The sequence below is a fragment of the Schistocerca americana genome, chromosome 2 (genome assembly GCF_021461395.2).
Source record: "Schistocerca americana isolate TAMUIC-IGC-003095 chromosome 2, iqSchAmer2.1, whole genome shotgun sequence".
NCBI classification, from domain to species: domain Eukaryota; kingdom Metazoa; phylum Arthropoda; class Insecta; order Orthoptera; family Acrididae; genus Schistocerca; species Schistocerca americana.
The window spans coordinates 381,676,545-381,693,967 of NC_060120.1; the positions used below are offsets into that span (position 1 = coordinate 381,676,545).

The 17,423-nt window shown below is 40.3% G+C and overlaps 1 protein-coding gene across 1 annotated transcript in view; it reads left to right on the forward strand.

Annotated features, from left to right (window-relative positions):
- The window catches only part of LOC124595527, a 291,163-nt gene that overhangs the window by 70,359 nt on the left and 203,381 nt on the right, over nt 1–17,423 (forward strand). Inside the window, exon 6 of the mRNA XM_047134296.1 lies at nt 8,965–9,123. Coding sequence (XP_046990252.1) covers nt 8,965–9,123 — 159 coding nt within the window. The remainder of the gene's footprint in view (nt 1–8,964; nt 9,124–17,423) is intronic.

Here is a 17,423-nt window from a genome sequence, read left to right on the forward strand (position 1 = left end):
AGAACTGGTTAAAGCAGCACCGTCAAAACTCTTTGAGATATTGACAGTCATTTTTGACAAACGTCTTAGAGGTGATGAAGACAAAAAGGATTGGAAGAAGGCAGGAATTACATCAATATTTAAGAACCGGGCAACAGGAGAAATTGTGCAAACTATTGTGGTATTTGTATGATGCCATCCATGGCGAGTGTCTGTGACCATATCCTAAAAAAAGAGGATAGAAGAAGAAATAACTGAATCTGAATAACAAAATGGATTCAGATCTGGTCTCTCCTGTACTGATGGAGTATTTAACCTCAAAAACCTAGTGGAGAAAAGGACAGCAAGGGGCATTAATACCCACTTTGTCCTTGTAGACCTCCAGAAAACTTATGACACAGGTCTATAGAACAAGCTACGGACAAGTTTAATTGATATTGGCGTGTTACTGAGCTATGTGAAAGCTGTCAGATTTCTCTGCCAAGATTGTTCAGCAATGGTCAAAAGTGAGAAATCAACTATCTCAATAGTTTGAGGTGACAAAGGGACTACGCCAGGGATGCACACTCGCCCCTACACTCTTTAAGTTCTACCTAGAGGAGGCACTAAAATCCTGGAAAAGGAAATGTGGAGGAATGGGTATCCCCATAGATGATGAGATCTTGTTCACTTTATTTTTTGCTGACAACCAAGTGTTAGTAGTTGAAGATGAGGAAGATGCAAATTACGTGGTCTGCAAATTAAAAGAAGAATATGAAAAACGGGGTCTTGTCATAAACATATCTAAAACAATATCTGAAAGTGGGAGAAAACGCTGTTAACGACTTACAACTCAGAGCTGGTACTGTTAAAGGGTGTCATAATTTTAAGTACCTGGGTCTGACACTGTCATCCAATGGTGGAAGTATTGATGATATAAACAATAAAACTGACCAGGGCAAGTGAGCCATAAAACAATTAAATGGTATTCTCTGGAACAAAAACATAATGCGCAGAACAAAACATACCATCTACCACATAATTATTGAAAGTATCACAACATATGGTGCAGTATTGTGGGAACTGACTAAGAGGCAGAAAGATTGCCTGCTGGCTTACAAGATGGATTTCTGGAGACCGAGTTGTGGATTTCTGGAGGCTGAGTTGTGGATATTCCAGGCTTGATCATATTATAAATGATAGGATGAGAGAGGTTATGAATGTCAAAAGCACAATCTTAGACTACATAGAAAGGAAGCGCCTACTCTGGTATGGTATGCTAGACACAAGATGGCTAAAACATGTATGGCAGTGGACTCGACATCAAAGAAGAAAGCATGGTAGATCTGTGAGATACTGGCAAGATGACATGAATGAAGCAATGGCGGCGAGAGGTCTTAATGAAGGAGACCAGGATGACTGAATGATGGAGATTGGGAAGCAAGAGGCAGCGGCAGCCTTAGAAACCTTGCTCATATACAGGGTGTTACAAAAAGGTACGGCCAAACTTTCAGGAAACATTCCTCACACACAAATAAAGAAAAGATGTTATGTGTACATGTGTCCGGAAACGCTTAATTTCCATGTTAGAGCTCATTTTAGTTTCGTCCACCTACGCTCAATGGAGCACGTTATCATGATTTCATGCGGGATACTCTACCTGTGCTGCTAGAACATGTGCCTTTACAAGTACAACACAACATGTGGTTCATGCACGATGGAACTCCTGCACATTTCAGTCAAAGTGTTCGTACGCTTCTCAACAACAGATTCGGTGACCGATGGATTGGTAGAGGCGGACCAGTTCCATGGCCTCCACACTCTCCTGACCTCAACCCTCTTGACTTTCATTTATGGGGGCATTTGAAAGCTCTTGTCTACGCAACCCCGGTACGAAATGTAGAGACTCTTCGTGCTCGTATTGTGGACAGCTGTGATACAATACGCCATTCTCCAGGGCTGCATCAGCGCATCGGGGATTCCATGCGATGGAGGACATTTTGAACATTTCCTGTAACAAAGTGTTTGAAGTCACGCTGGTACGTTCTGTTGCTGTGTGCTTCCATTCCATGATTAATGTGATTTGAAGAGAAGTAATAAAATGAGCTCTAACACGGAAAGTAAGCATTTCCGGACATATGTCCACATAACATATTTTCTTTCTTTGTGTGTGAGGAATGTTTCCTGAAAGTTTGGCCGTACCTTTTTGTAACACCCTGTATATAAACAACTGGCTTTAAAAGATGACTCTTCTTTGACTCTTCTTTACTTTCATTTTGCAGAATTAAAATTATATTGATTAGAAATATTCCCATTGTAAATTCAAATCTGTCCGTTATATCGTGCTCGTAATGGGCCTCCAGTCATTAGGATGTCTTTAATGTCATCTGTAAATGTACTCTTCGAAGGTCATCTTTCTTGTTCTGTGTATTTAAATATTGTACACTACCTTTAGGATAATGTGACAAATAAAGGTTTCGTCACTAATTACCCCAGATTAATTAGATCAAATGTTTATATTATAAATATTTATTTCTGTGTCTTTCATAAATTAAATGGTTTCCTCAGATTTTATCCAGATGCATTTATGATGTTATCAAATGTTTCTGAAACCATGTATAAACGAGTGGAGTGTAGCTAATGTCAATCTACATGTAAATATCTGCTGTCTACCATGCCATTGTATTGAAGTTATGTAGGTATATACACTCCTGGAAATGGAAAAAAGAACACATTGACACCGGTGTGTCAGACCCACCATACTTGCTCCGGACACTGCGAGAGGGCTGTACAAGCAATGATCACACGCACGGCACAGCGGACACACCAGGAACCGCGGTGTTGGCCGTCGAATGGCGCTAGCTGCGCAGCATTTGTGCACCGCCGCCGTCAGTGTCAGCGAGTTTGCCGTGGCATACGGAGCTCCATCGCAGTCTTTAACACTGGTAGCATGCCGCGACAGCGTGGACGTGAACCGTATGTGCAGTTGACGGACTTTGAGCGAGGGCGTATAGTGGGCATGCGGGAGGCCGGGTGGACGTACCGCCGAATTGCTCAACACGTGGGGCGTGAGGTCTCCACAGTACATCGATGTTGTCGCCAGTGGTCGGCGGAAGGTGCACGTGCCTGTCGACCTGGGACCGAACCGCAGCGACGCACGGATGCACGCCAAGACCGTAGGATCCTACGCAGTGCCGTAGGGGACCGCACCGCCACTTCCCAGCAAATTAGGGACACTGTTGCTCCTGGGGTATCGGCGAGGACCATTCGCAACCGTCTCCATGAAGCTGGGCTACGGTCCCGCACACCGTTAGGCCGTCTTCCGCTCATGCCCCAACATCGTGCAGCCCGCCTCCAGTGGTGTCGCGACAGGCGTGAATGGAGGGACAAATGGAGACGTGTCATCTTCAGCGATGAGAGTCGCTTCTGCCTTGGTGCCAATGATGGTCGTATGCGTGTTTGGCGCCGTGCAGGTGAGCGCCACAATCAGGACTGCATACGACCGAGGCACACAGGGCCAACACCCGGCATCATGGTGTGGGGAGCGATCTCCTACACTGGCCGTACACCACTGGTGATCGTCGAGGGGACACTGAATAGTGCACGGTACATCCAAACCGTCATCGAACCCATCGTTCTACCATTCCTAGACCGGCAAGGGAACTTGCTGTTCCAACAGGACAATGCACGTCCGCATGTATCCCGTGCCACCCAACGTGCTCTAGAAGGTGTAAGTCAACTACCCTGGCCAGCAAGATCTCCGGATCTGTCCCCCATTGAGCATGTTTAGGACTGGATGAAGCGTCGTCTCACGCGGTCTGCACGCCCAGCACGAACGCTGTTCCAACTGAGGTGCCAGGTGGAAATGGCATGGCAGACCATTCCACAGGACTACATCCAGCATCTCTACGATCGTCTCCATGGGAGAATAGCAGCCTGCATTGCTGCGAAAGGTGGATATACACTGTACTAGTGCCGACATTGTGCATGCTCTGTTGCCTGTGTCTATGTGCCTGTGGTTCTGACAGTGTGATCATGTGATGTACCTGACCCCAGGAATGTGTAAATAAAGTTTCTCCTTCCTGGGACAATGAATTCATGGTGTTCTTATTTCAATTTCCAGGAGTGTATTTTCCATGTTTTGATGTGTTGCTTTTCAGAGACACCAGATGAAGATCAACTTATAAAACTGAAACTGGTTGTGTATGTGAAAAAAAAGAAAAAAGAAAAAGAAAAAATTGTTTGTGGTACAGCAGAGTGTCTGTCCCATGAGACTCACAAAATTTATTAGAACTACTGATCATTTTGTAGTGCGCTAAATGACTTTCATTTTGGCCTCATAATAAAAGCTAATTCAAATTACCATTTTGAACACAGTTAATTATTGAAACTTAATGAAGTTAAGTTAATTATTACTTATAATAACTTCAATTGCTGAGTCAGGTTAAACAAATTGATCCACTAAGTGAAAGTGAGGGCTATTCAGTAAAAAATTCAAGATTTTCTGTAAAATTTCTTGTTTATTATCAGTCTGTTTACTGTGCAAATCAACTTTTTTTACATCAGAAAGGCTAGCCGTTTACGTCTTGTTAAAGAAAAAATTATTAACTTACTTTCAGAAAATACCTCTTCATTGATAAAACTTACACTGAAATGTTCTAAGAAACCTACCTTATTTGCTAACCATATAAACAGATATAAAATCAAACGTATAAAGCAATAATTCTCCAGATTTGGCATAATTTCTTTTGTCCTTCCTTGAGTTAGAGTCCCTAATAGATTTCAGAACTCAGAAAATTCACTTATGCACAAATATTGGTGTAAAAAAAAAAACTATGTATACAAACCTGTATAGAGTTTAGAGAAGATTAAAAGCAACATTTTTTTATGTGGGAAAATGTCACACATGCTCCATTTCTCTCCCAGGAGGTCATGAGGGTTTTGATTTTAGTGATGATCAGAGACAATGTTCAAACAGCCGTGTGATGAATATTGTTTTAGGGTTGTTTCTGGCCTATGATTTCTTTTTGTGGGGCAGTTTAAATGTTTTGTGTATGAGACACCGATAGACAGTACAGAAGAGCTTAATTGCCCATTTGGCTGAAGCAGCAGCCATAATTCATGTAACACCTGGTTGATTTGAGTGTGTTAAACAAACACACTAGCATACAGATGCCAGTTGTACATTAAAGTAAATGGGCATTTTTCAGCACCATCGCTAAAAAAAATATTCATCACATGACAGTTGCAACACTGTCTCTGAACATCACTTGCTTCATGGACCTTTAGCGAGGACATGGTGCTCCTGTGCCATTTTTATCAAATAAAAATGTTTCTTTTTATCTCCTCTAAACACCTTAATATTTGGTATAAGTAGTTCTGTACACCTTATCAAAACCATATGTCTATAATAATTTCTTTCACCTTTACGTTGTACTTTGTTACCAAAATGATTTTTTTTATTCATCACATGATGTACATTTCCAATCCATTTGGGTTGTGTACAGGAGACATGTCAAAAATTTATAATACAGTTACAATGATTTTTACATTAAAAAATAATAGCACTACAATAAATAACAACACTATAAGGATATTTCTTGTAATATGTAACTCATTGTATCCAGCTCAAACTTCCAGTGTGTCCTTCATGAATTCATTCACTGAGTAATAGCACTTAAGTGTCAGTACTTCAAATAGCTTTCTTTTAATTCATCTGCATCAACTTGTTCCCTTTCAATTTATTACAAATTTTGAGTCCCAGGTATTGAGGTCCCTGGGCATGCAGTCTGAGGCGGTGGGTGGGGAGCATAATTATTTTTTTTTCTAGTATTATGTGAATGGACAAAATGGTTTCCCTCAAATAATTTATGTCTGGTGTACAAAAATATGATAATCTCATAAATGTATAAGGATGGTGGAGCTAATATTTTAAGTTTTCTAAATAACGGTCAACATGGTTCTTTGAGTTTTGCAGTGCACATATTTAAAATGATTTTTTTCTGTATTTTTAGTATCCGCACTATATTTGTCAAGTTACCCCAAAAAACAATACCACACCTAATAATGAATCCGAAGTACCTTGTATATGCTACTTTTCGTGTGTCCATGTCAGTTGCAGTTGATAATATTTGCATAGGCGCAGTGGTTAGACACTGGACTCGCATTCGGGAGGACGACGGTTCAATCCCGCGTCCGGCCATCCTGATTTAGGTTTTCCGTGATTTCCCTAAATCGCTCCAGGCAAATGCCGGGATGGTTCCTTTCAAAGGGCACGGCCGACTTCCTTCCCCGTCCTTCCCTTATTCGATGAGACCGATGACGTCGCTGTCTGGTCTCCTTCCTCAAAAAACCAACCAACCAACCAATATTTGCATAGCAAATGCAAAGCTGCTCAGTTTGTTTGCCAGGTATTCAATGTGTGCCTGCCAGCTCAAATTTTTATCTACATTTAAACCTAAGAGTATGACTGAATCAACATCATCTATATCTTGGTTGTTGTATCCAATCTTAATCTGCTCACATTTTGATTGTTTGTTTTGAACTGCATCATGAGAGTCTTAGATATATTTAGATTCAACCCATTTAGCTGAAACCAAGTTTCTAAGGTACTGAGGTTTCTGATTGTCAAAATTGTATATTTGAAGGCACGACAATATTTAAAACAGGACAGACAAATTTCTTCAAAACTTTAAGTAAATAACCTTTGTTTAGTAGATAATGAAGTCTAAAAGAAAAGCGGAACATTGTGTTTGTTCCATTAGAGGCAACTTATTCATGAGGACATATGAAAGTGAAGGAGTAAAACACAAGAAATAAAAGAATAGCAGCTACACATTGTCTTAAGTAACAGGATGAGGCCAAATTTGAAGGGAAGGATGTTGTACAGTGAAGACAGGGACTGAAATTGGGGGTAGCTAAACAAAAGCTGAAATGATTAACTCTGTTTTCAAATGGTCCTTTACAAAGGAAAACCCAGGAGGATTGCCACAATTCAATCCTCGTACCACTGAAAAGAAACTATAATCTAGTGTAGATCCCTCAAACAAAAACCGTGCTCAGTTCTTGGAAAAAGGCACAGGTCACACCAGTCTGCAAGAAGGATAGTAGAAGTGATCCACAAAACTACTGTCCAATATCCTTGACATTGATTTGTTGTTGAATCTTAGAACATACTCTGAGCTCAAACATAATGAGGTGTCTTGAACAGAATGACCTCCTAGTGCCAACGAACATAGGTTTCGAATATATCAGTCATGTGAGAGACAACTCGCAGTTTTCTCACATGACATACTTAAAGCTTTGGATCGAGGCAACCAGATAGATACAGTGTTTCTTGATTTTCAAAAAGCATTTGAGTCAGTGCCACATTTACGCTTATTGTCAAAAGTATGGTCACATGGGGTATCAAGTGAAAATGGACTGGATTGAGAACTTATTGGTAAGGAGGATACAGCATTTAATACTGGATGGGGAGTCATCATCAGATGCAGAAGTAACTTCGGGTGTGTCACAGGGAAATCTGTTCATGTTGTATATTAATGACCTACCAGACAATATTAATAGTAAAAATCAGGCTTTTTGAAGATGATGCAGTTATCTGCAATGAAGTACTATCTGAGAGAAGCTGCATAAATATTCAGTTAGATCTGGATACGATTTCAACATGATGCAGAGATTGGTAACTTGCTTTAAATGTTCAGAAATGTAAAACTGTGCTCTTCACAAAATGAAAAAAAACATAGTAGCCTATAACTAAAATATCAGTGAGTCACTGTTGGAATCAGCCAACTCATACAAATACCAGGGAGTAAGACTTTGTAGGGATATGAAATGGAATGATCACATAGGTTCATCTGTGGACAAAGCAGGTGGTAGACTTCCATTTATTGGTAGAATACTGGGAAAATGTAATCAGTCTACAAAAGAGATTCTTACAAATCTCTCGTGCGACACATCCTAGAATATTGCTCAATGCATGGGACCCATACCAAATAGGACTAACAGGGGACATTGAATGTATACAGAAGAATGTATACAGCACAAATGGTCACAGGTTTGTTTAATCTGTGTGAGAGTGTCACAGAGATAGTAAAGGAAGCGAACTGACAGACACTTGAAGACAGACGTGAACAATTCTGAGAAAGTTTGTTAACAAAGTTTCAAGAGCTGACTTTAAATGATTACTCTATGGAGATACTACAGCCCCCTACATAGGGATCATGGGGTTAAGATTAGAATGATTACTGTGCACATAGAGGCATTCATTCTTCCTGCACTTCGTATTTGAATGGGACAGGAAGAAACCCTAATAACTGGTACAATAGCATGTACCCTCTGCAAGTGGTTAGCAGAGAGTAGATGCACATGTGGAGACTACATAAGCTCATTTTCGCATTATACAATGAATTATTGATTGAGTCTTAAAATTTACATTCCATTTCCGCTTTAGACACGTTCTGCTTTATGCACGTAATTAATGTATCAAAGTGTACGGAACACGGCTGGATTGAAGTACTTGTATGGTTTGGGCAGGTTTTCGAATTATACACATTTCGATTTGATCTGGTTTTACTGTAATTTCACTATCAATAACTTTTGACATCAGTTATTTTGAGTTTGTGATGGCGGCAGTGTTTATAGTGTGTGTGTGTGTGTTATCTTTCGAGAGTTTCTCTGAAAAGTGAGGTTTTAAATTCCCTTCACAGTGCTTACTTGCTGCAGTTATGCCTTGAAAATGCCAGTGTGCTTCTGTCAGAATAATTGCAGTTGTTGATGACATCACACAGCTGTATTCTTCTAAGTTATTTGAATGTGTATACACTAGGAAAAACCAAGATCTCACAATTTTGATATATCTATTTCTTTGGAGCCATTTGTTTACATGTAGTCCTTTTGGAGAAAATTTCTGTAATTAGTGTGATCTGTTTTGCTATGAATATGTTACATAAATGTGAATTGCTTGGTTTGTTTCCATCTTTTCGCATGGAGCTATTTATTTTTCAGGGAGTATAATGATATGGTAGATAAACTAGCATCTTTGTCCCAAATAAAACGTGGTCTTGAAGAAGAGAATTTTTCACTGCAAGCACTCCTTAAAGAACATGAAGAAAACTATAATGCTGTATTGGCAGAGAATGAGCACCTTAAGAAGACTGTTACTGTGTAAGTGTTGATTATTTTCTTTGTTGATTGGACTAAATGTGGGTATTAATTACCAATAGTAATAATAATAAATATAAATTTCAAAACGTAACAAGTCTTTATTTTTAAAAGATGATCAGTTTCTGAAATCTTATTGTACTTGTCTCTGTAGCTAGTGTTGTTGATAACTAGTGTTGCTACACTTGACATAAAGGGGGTAATTTTGAATTCTGACTGTAGAAGCAATGTTCATCACCAATGTTTCGCCAGGAGGGAGAGGAGCTGTTGTGACATTACAATCCTTAATCAGCATCCATGCATCAATAACCTGGGCAAAATTACAAACCTCTCCACAGTGTCTCATGGGATAGGAAATGAGTTCTAGTTGACGATACTTGATCCATTTAATGGGGATGTTAAGCTCGGTGTCCTCCTTGGTGCCATTCAAGTGGAATAAGCTGCATATCACCATTGGAATTCATCCTGAATCTCTCTTGTATTTCATACTTAGCTTTAACAGTATACAGTCGGTATTATTTACGTGGTAAAACTATACACACGACTCTCATAATCAGGACCCCATCCAGGACAGCAGTGTATAATATCTGTATTGGTCTTAAAGTTCCCTGATTTATGAGACTAGTTTCTACTTTGACACAACTCAGATTTTGTTTAATTGTTACCATGATTGCTATGCCAACAAGATCCACTTAACAACAACAGCAGCAACAGCACCTAACAACATTGGATGTTAACATTCCTGGCAGATTAAAACTGTGTGCTGGACCTTTCTTCTGCCATTACCTTAGCTCCTACCTCCCAAACATCATAGAAGTTCTCCTGCATAACTTACGATACTGGCACTCTTGGAAGAGAGTATATTGTGGATACATGGCTTAGCCACAGCCATTGGTAACTCTGTTGATAGAGCACTTGCTGTGAAAGGCAGAGGTCCTGGATTAAAGTCCTGGTCCAGTGCATAATTTAAATCTGCCACACCTGTTGGTAGCTTGACTGGTAGAGCACTTGTCCACAAAAGACAACGGTCCCAGACTCGAGTCCCAGTCCGGCACACTGTTTTAATCTGTCAGGAAGTTTCACATTAGCATACAATCTGCAGCAGAGTGAAAATTAATTCTGGAAACTGGAAACCCCCATCCCCTGCAACTGAGCCAAATCTCATCAGTATCCTTTCTTCCAGGAGCGCTAGTCCCGCAAGCTTTGCAAGAGAACTTCTGTGAAGTTTGGATGATAGGAAATGAGGTACTGGTGAAAGTAAAGCTTTGAGTATGGGTCTTGAGTTGTGCTCTGGTTTTTCAATTGGTTCAGCACTTGTCTGTGGAAGGCAAAGCTCCTGTGTCCCAGTCTGGCACACAGTTTTAATCTGCCAGGTAGTTTAACATCCAGTGCTTTTAACAGCAGCCACTGCTACTCTTGTTGTTGTTGTTGTTGTTGTTGTGTTATATGTGTCTTGTTGATTGTAGCAGGTGTATCCTGCTACTAGTGCATGTGAGTGTGAGTGCACCGAGTGTAGTATCGCTATGCATGTTTACTTAAATCAATTATCAAATGTATCAGTGCGGCCCAGCCACTAGAGGCCACCTGTAGGAAGCATGCACAAGACATGGGCTCCGCCATGCCATCTACTGCCAACTTGCACCTACATATGCGCAGAGCAGTGCTGATTAGTTCTCACTATGTTCTTTTAGTTTGTAGTGCTCACATCAGTTGTTCTATGTATCACTTATATTGCACCTTCTGTATGATTCTTTTGTCTCATTATTTGTGGAGTCACAAGAGGCTTATTTCCAATCTTGTTCAGTGGTTTATGAATAAGGCTATATTTGTGTCACTTGGATCAGTTTTGTGTATTACTTGGTTATTACATGATTGTATCCCATCCTTGTCACCAATCATGCAGTAACCCAGTAATACACAAAACCAATTGTAACACCTCCGATTTTATCCCGACCTGATCTGATTGAATAGCAGTCCAATATTTATTATTAACATGACAGTGAACCTATGGGGCTGGTAATCGGAATTGACTGCTACGGAAGTTGTTACTTTCCAGTTTGTTCTGCTCAATACTATAATACTGAATGTCTGGTAATGAGGAACACCAACACAGTTTTACTAATTACGAACTTATATTCTTCTCAAAACACAAAAAAAGGAGACAGCCACTGCCTTCGTCATACATATCTAATTACGGCTAATCTCAGCACAGGCTTTCTTCATTTTCCATTATCGTCACACGCTAATCCATCACTGCATCCAGCACTGCAATCCAAGGTTAGGCCGGTGCGGTAGACGCGAAACCAAATATCGGCACTAGTAACGTCCTGATCACTTTCGTAATGATACTTCTTCACTTTCCCGGTATTAATCTATTACATAGGGGTCTAAGCATGGCGATGGCGACACCCTTCTCCGTTAAAGCCCTGTATTTCAACAATGGCCTTCACACACACACATTTACCCGCCAACCGCACTGGCGCAACTTGACACTTGATCTCACCACACGTCACAATCGATTGTTCGCCCTATCGACCTGTGCCGAGTGCAAAGTTATAGTAAGGGCCTACGGACCCCTTACACAATCCAAGTAACACAAATATGGCTTTATTCATAAACTTCTGAACAATAATGGAAATAAGTCTATCGCAGATCCGTATGTAACAAGACAAAAGAATCATACAGAGGGTGCAGTATAAGCAATACACAAAATAACTGATGTGAGTAGTACAAACTAAAAGAACATAGTGAGAATTAGTCAGTACTCCTCTGTGTATATGCTGGGCAAGTTGCTGGTAGATGGTGTGGCTGAGACCGTGCTGTGTGCACGCTTTCCACAGGCAGCTTCTAGCAGCCGGCCCATGCTGGTACAGTTGTTGGTTGATTTACGTACACACGTGTGGCGACACTACAGGCGCACTCTCACACTCATGCACCAGTAGCTGGATACAGTAGTAGCAACCATGGCCACTGTTAAACAAAATTTGAGTTAAGTCAAACTAAAAATTAGTCTCATAAATTGGGGAATGTTAAGACCAATGTGTGTGTGTGTGTGTGTGTGTGTGTGTGTGTGTGTGTGTGTGTGTGTGTGTGTGTGTGCGTGCGCGCGCGTTCACACGTGTATTCTTTTGGACACATTCGCAAGAATGGATGCCATTTTGATCATTATGAATTAAGACACAAAGGAATTATAGGCATTGGTTGCAAGTGGGCATTGATTGGGTCTCCTGCTTACTAGCCATATGCTCTGACTATTAAGTTGAGATGACCACTATGTCTGGAAGCTTAGTGATCAGAGCATCTGTCTAATAAGCAGGACACCTCGGTTCGAATCCCAGTCCAGCAGAAATTTTCAACTTTCCCCATTGATTTCAGTCAGTGCCCACTTGCAGCCAATGTCTGTAATTCCTTTGTATCTTAATTCATAATAGTTGCTGGATCAAAATGGTGACTCTTCATTCGGACATGTCTGAAAGAAGACACACCACATATGTATATAATTAATTATCTATTGAACACAAGTGCATGCCAGGCTCCAACTCTTATGGAATCGGCCAATTGCTGTGAATAACGAGGGCAATGAGCGAAGGGCACTACAGTCTGATTACAGTTGCTTGATTGTTGACATTCAGGTGTTGGAGGTGTCTTCCTCCAATTGGAGCACTCAACATCATGCCTGAACTGTTCAACATTACCAAACTTCTACAACAAATGGTTAGTTAACTTTCAGTTCCTTTTCTGACCTTTTTTCCTCTTGTATTTTGATCCCAAATCCAGAGTCCAACCCTTTTATTTCGCATTTCGTCTCACATGATAAACACTCCCAGAACAACACACACTTAATGACGGTAACGAAATACGCACAATTTGTACACACCACTAGCCAAACACTACTGGATTCTTTCGCACGGGACATGATTTGGCTTCACATAATCAATTATGGTATAAAACTGAACATTTTGAAAGCAGGAAATGAACATTGCAACTGGTTTTATAGATAGATAAATATAACAATATAATCTGAAAGTCTTGAGTAACCCAAAGGTAAGGTCACAGTCTGCAATGCAAAATTATGAGAGTTCAGATATTGCCAGGTCATGCTACATTTTTTTTTCTTTTTTATATCTGTACCAAAATATCTCTGATTATTAAGATTTTCGTTTAACTGGTTTCAGTGTAATTTGTTTTTTAATTTTTAATCTTTTGTTCCATCCCAACCAGCACTGCTCATCAGTCGCTGTTGCGTGAGCTCACGTAACAAAAGCGAGAAGTTACAGTTTGCTTTTAGCACTGACATTGAATTTTTTTCCACCTTGAGTTTGCTCATACAGGTCAGCTTTAATTGTCATGAACAAAGCAAGTGTGAATAATAGCTCTGCCACAGGTTGCTGACCTCTGTTTTCTTGGATACATTGCACATCAAAAGGTTGTGGTTAAGTTAAGATATGAGTGAAAGATTCGGGGCTACAAAACACATTATATGCCACAGTTCAGTCATTGGTCATTTAAAATCACCTGTGGACAGAGCATCTCACGTTCCTACCATACTTGATGGTAGCAGCTTCCAACATTGCTCCTCATTGCACGAACTGCATTTTAGCACTTGTGAAGTGACCTACCATGTTTGCATGTCCCATTTAACAGAGCAGTAGCTGATGTGCCAACATGTCTACATGACAACTATCAAGTAACTTTAAATGGACTATTTATTAGTAGTGTGTGCATGAGTTGAGAATTTGTGTCTGACAGGAGGCATACTAGGGTAGTCTGTGCAGTTGTGATGAACACTGTGTTCAGGTGGCTTAGTGTTCAGAGCATCTGCCTAGTCAGGAGGAGGTATGGGCTCAAATCCCGGTCCACCACAAATTTTCAACTTTCCTCATTGGTTTCAATCAATGCCCGCTTGCAGCCAATGGTGTAATTCCTTTGTGTCTTAATTCATAATGGCTGCTGGATCAAAATAGTGTCTGTTGTTTTGGACATGTCCAAAAGAACGGACACACATATCCAGTACGCATAATCAAGATGAGAGGGCCAATGATCACTTCAATGCAGGTGCACACAAGGGTCAAACTCTTATGGGAATTGTCAAAATGCTGTGAGTAATTTGGAGGCTTGCTGGGGCATTCCATGCAGTTGTAATAAATATTGTATCCAGACAGTTTAGTGGTCAGAGGATCTGCCTAGAGAGCAGGATGTCCAGATTCAAAGCCCAGTCCAGCACAAATTTTCAACTTTCCCAATTGATTTCAATCAATGTCTTAATTCATAATGGCTGCTGGATCAAAATGGTGTCTGTTCTTTTGGACATGTCTAAAAAAATAGACTTTTTTTAAAAAAGAAAAAAAGGTGAGACTGCCAATGATGTCTTCAGTGCAGATGCACACTAGGCTCAAACTATTATGGGAATCAGCGAAATATCATGAGTAATGAGGATAATGGGCAAGGGGCAACACATTAGTAGTGTGTAGCTAAATTGAGAATTTGGGTGTGACGGGAGGCATGCGAGGGCAGTCCATGCAGTTGTAATGACCATTGTGTCCGGACGGCTTAATGGCCAGAGAGGAGGAGGGGTTTGAGTCCCAGTTCGGCACTAATTTTCAACTTTCCCCATTCATTTCATTCTGTGCCTGCTTGCAGCCGATGCCTGATTCCTTTGTGTCTCAATATATTATATACCAGCTGTTATGTAAACACTGATTGGCCTTTTACATCAGCATGACTATCACCAAAATATCAATTAGGATGAATGGGCATAGGCAGAGGGTGTGTACGGGCAACATGCAATATCTTGTTGCAGAGCATGCTTTACAACATGACAGTCGTGACCTTGGTGGCTGTTTCACCACACTCGCCATATGCATTCTTCCCCCAGATACCAGTTTCTCAGAACTTCACAGGTGGGAACTAGCGCTACAACATGTCCTTTGTTCTCGCCACCCACCTGGCCTTAATTTATGTTAATTTTTTCTGTTTCAGCATTTCTTCACAGTAACTACTCTTTTCTTTACTCATTTTAGTTTTCTACATCTTTCATTGTCTTACCCGTCCATTTTTCACCACCACTCCCACCTCTGTTGTATACAATGCACTTAGTTTTTCAGTCTTATTAACTAATGCGTTATGTTTAAGTAGTAACCTCAGTCTTGCATATTACCCTGTTGTCCACCTTTAAGCACTCAGGCTTCCAAATCTCGCTCAATGCAGCCCCAACAATCAGTCTTTCCTTCTTATCCCGTGTGGTAAGTCTCTCCTGATCTGTGGTTCTGGGTGACTTTCTCGAAATATGCCCCTTTTTCTAGACCTCTCCATTCCTTTTCCTTCACCCCTCTTCCTTCCCCTTCAACCCTTCTGCCTGAAGAAGTAGCCACTGGCTCCGAAAGCTTGCCTAATTACAACCCTCTGTTATGTGTGTGCGCTGCCGCTGCTTGGTGAGTAGACTTTTTATCTATTCAATTAAAATATTTTGTCAATATATTTATTACCTACTGTTGTCCTCAATGAGGCCTGAGTGGAGTTGGTATCATGAGAATCATGGCTGATCAGTGCTTCTATATTGCAATGATATGTTGTGTGCTATTACAGATCAGTGCGGAATAAAGTAGAGTTAGAGACTGAAACACACTAGTGATATACAGCATATTCCACTTGAATAGCACCAAGGAGGCCACGGAGCTTAACATCACTATCCAATTTATCTAGTATCGTCAACTACGACACATTTCTAATCTCCACAATACAACGTGGAGAGGATTACAATTTAGCTGAGAACGTTGACACATGGTATGCTGCTCAAGGACTATAATGCCACAGTAAGTTTCAGCACACACTCTCCTGCAGAGTGAAAATTCATTCTGGAAATACGGAATGTTGCCATCCCAACTCTCCCCTCCTCTCTTCCATTTTCTCACAAGAAGCAGATTGTGAAAAGATCACTGGAACTGTAGTTGGTATATTGTCACATATCCAGTTTTAGATTATTTCAAACAATGGAAAATCCAGGATGGAATGAAACAATATTATGAGAAGGAAAGTTGCTACTCACCATATAGCAGAGATGCTGAGTCACAGATAGTCACAACAAAAAAACTTTCACACTTAAAGCTTTCACTAATGGCCTTCGTCTACGATACACACACACACACACACACACACACACACACACACAAACGTCTGCAGTCTCAGGCAACTGAAACCACACTGCAGCGTGTGTGTGTGTGTGTGTGTGTGTGTGTGTGTGTGTGTGTGTGTGTGTGTCTGTGTGTGTGTGTGTGTGTGTGTGTGTGGTGTTGTTGTTGTTGTTGTTGTTGTTGTTCTTGTTCTTGTTGTGACGAAAGCCATTGGCCGAAAGCTTTAAGTGTGAAAGTCTTTTTGTTGTGCCTATCTGCAACTCAGCACCTCTGCTTTAGATTATTTTAGTAACTTTTAGTTTTCATGCACTTGCTGTAAAACACCTGAAAATGAGTCAAATTTACTCAAAATGTGTTGCAGTGTGTTAAATTAGTCTAATTTTGTCTTTGCAATCATATGGGAGTGGTAGTAAGTGGTTGTAGTATATTCTAAGTTCAGCACTTAAAATGGTTTCTAGAAACTTTGTAAGTAGGCTCTCACAGGATGGTTTAAATTTCGGTTTCTGTCTCAAAGTATTTGCCAGTTCAGTGTCTTCAGTATCTCCATGATGCTCACCCATTACTGGGGACAAGAAAATTTTGTTGAAACTATAAAGCATCAAACAACACAAAATGGTGGATTTAAACAAAATAATATGGAGTCTCTGATTGTTAGTGATGTATCACAAAATTGGTGATCTTTAACAAAATGTTGCAGAAAATAATGTTTTTTTCCTCTTTGCAGGTAAAAAAGGTCACAAATCTGAGAACATCAATCATAAGTAATAGCTATATAATGTTGAAAACAGATATTTTCATCAGGTCTGATTGTGACATATAACCTAGTTTAATGTAACAGTTCATTTCTTGCATTAAGAAATGAAACCAAATGTGTTTTGCGTCCACTCATTGCCACCCTTCGTGATTAAACAATATTGTACGCAATAGCATTGTAGTGATCATGATTGAATGTTGTGGCAAACACTCTCGGTTGCAATGTAAACTCAGCTTGTAATATGCGATTGGTGCATAAGTTTGTAGCGTTTTTCCTTAAGTTTAAGAATAACAACAGACGCACATAACAGAGACATTAGTTGTAAATAATTTTTCTCTTTCACTATTTACAACAGTCAGCCATTGCTAGGATAACTTTTCAATTCCGCCTCTGTAGAAATCGCGTGTCTTTGAGGCGAA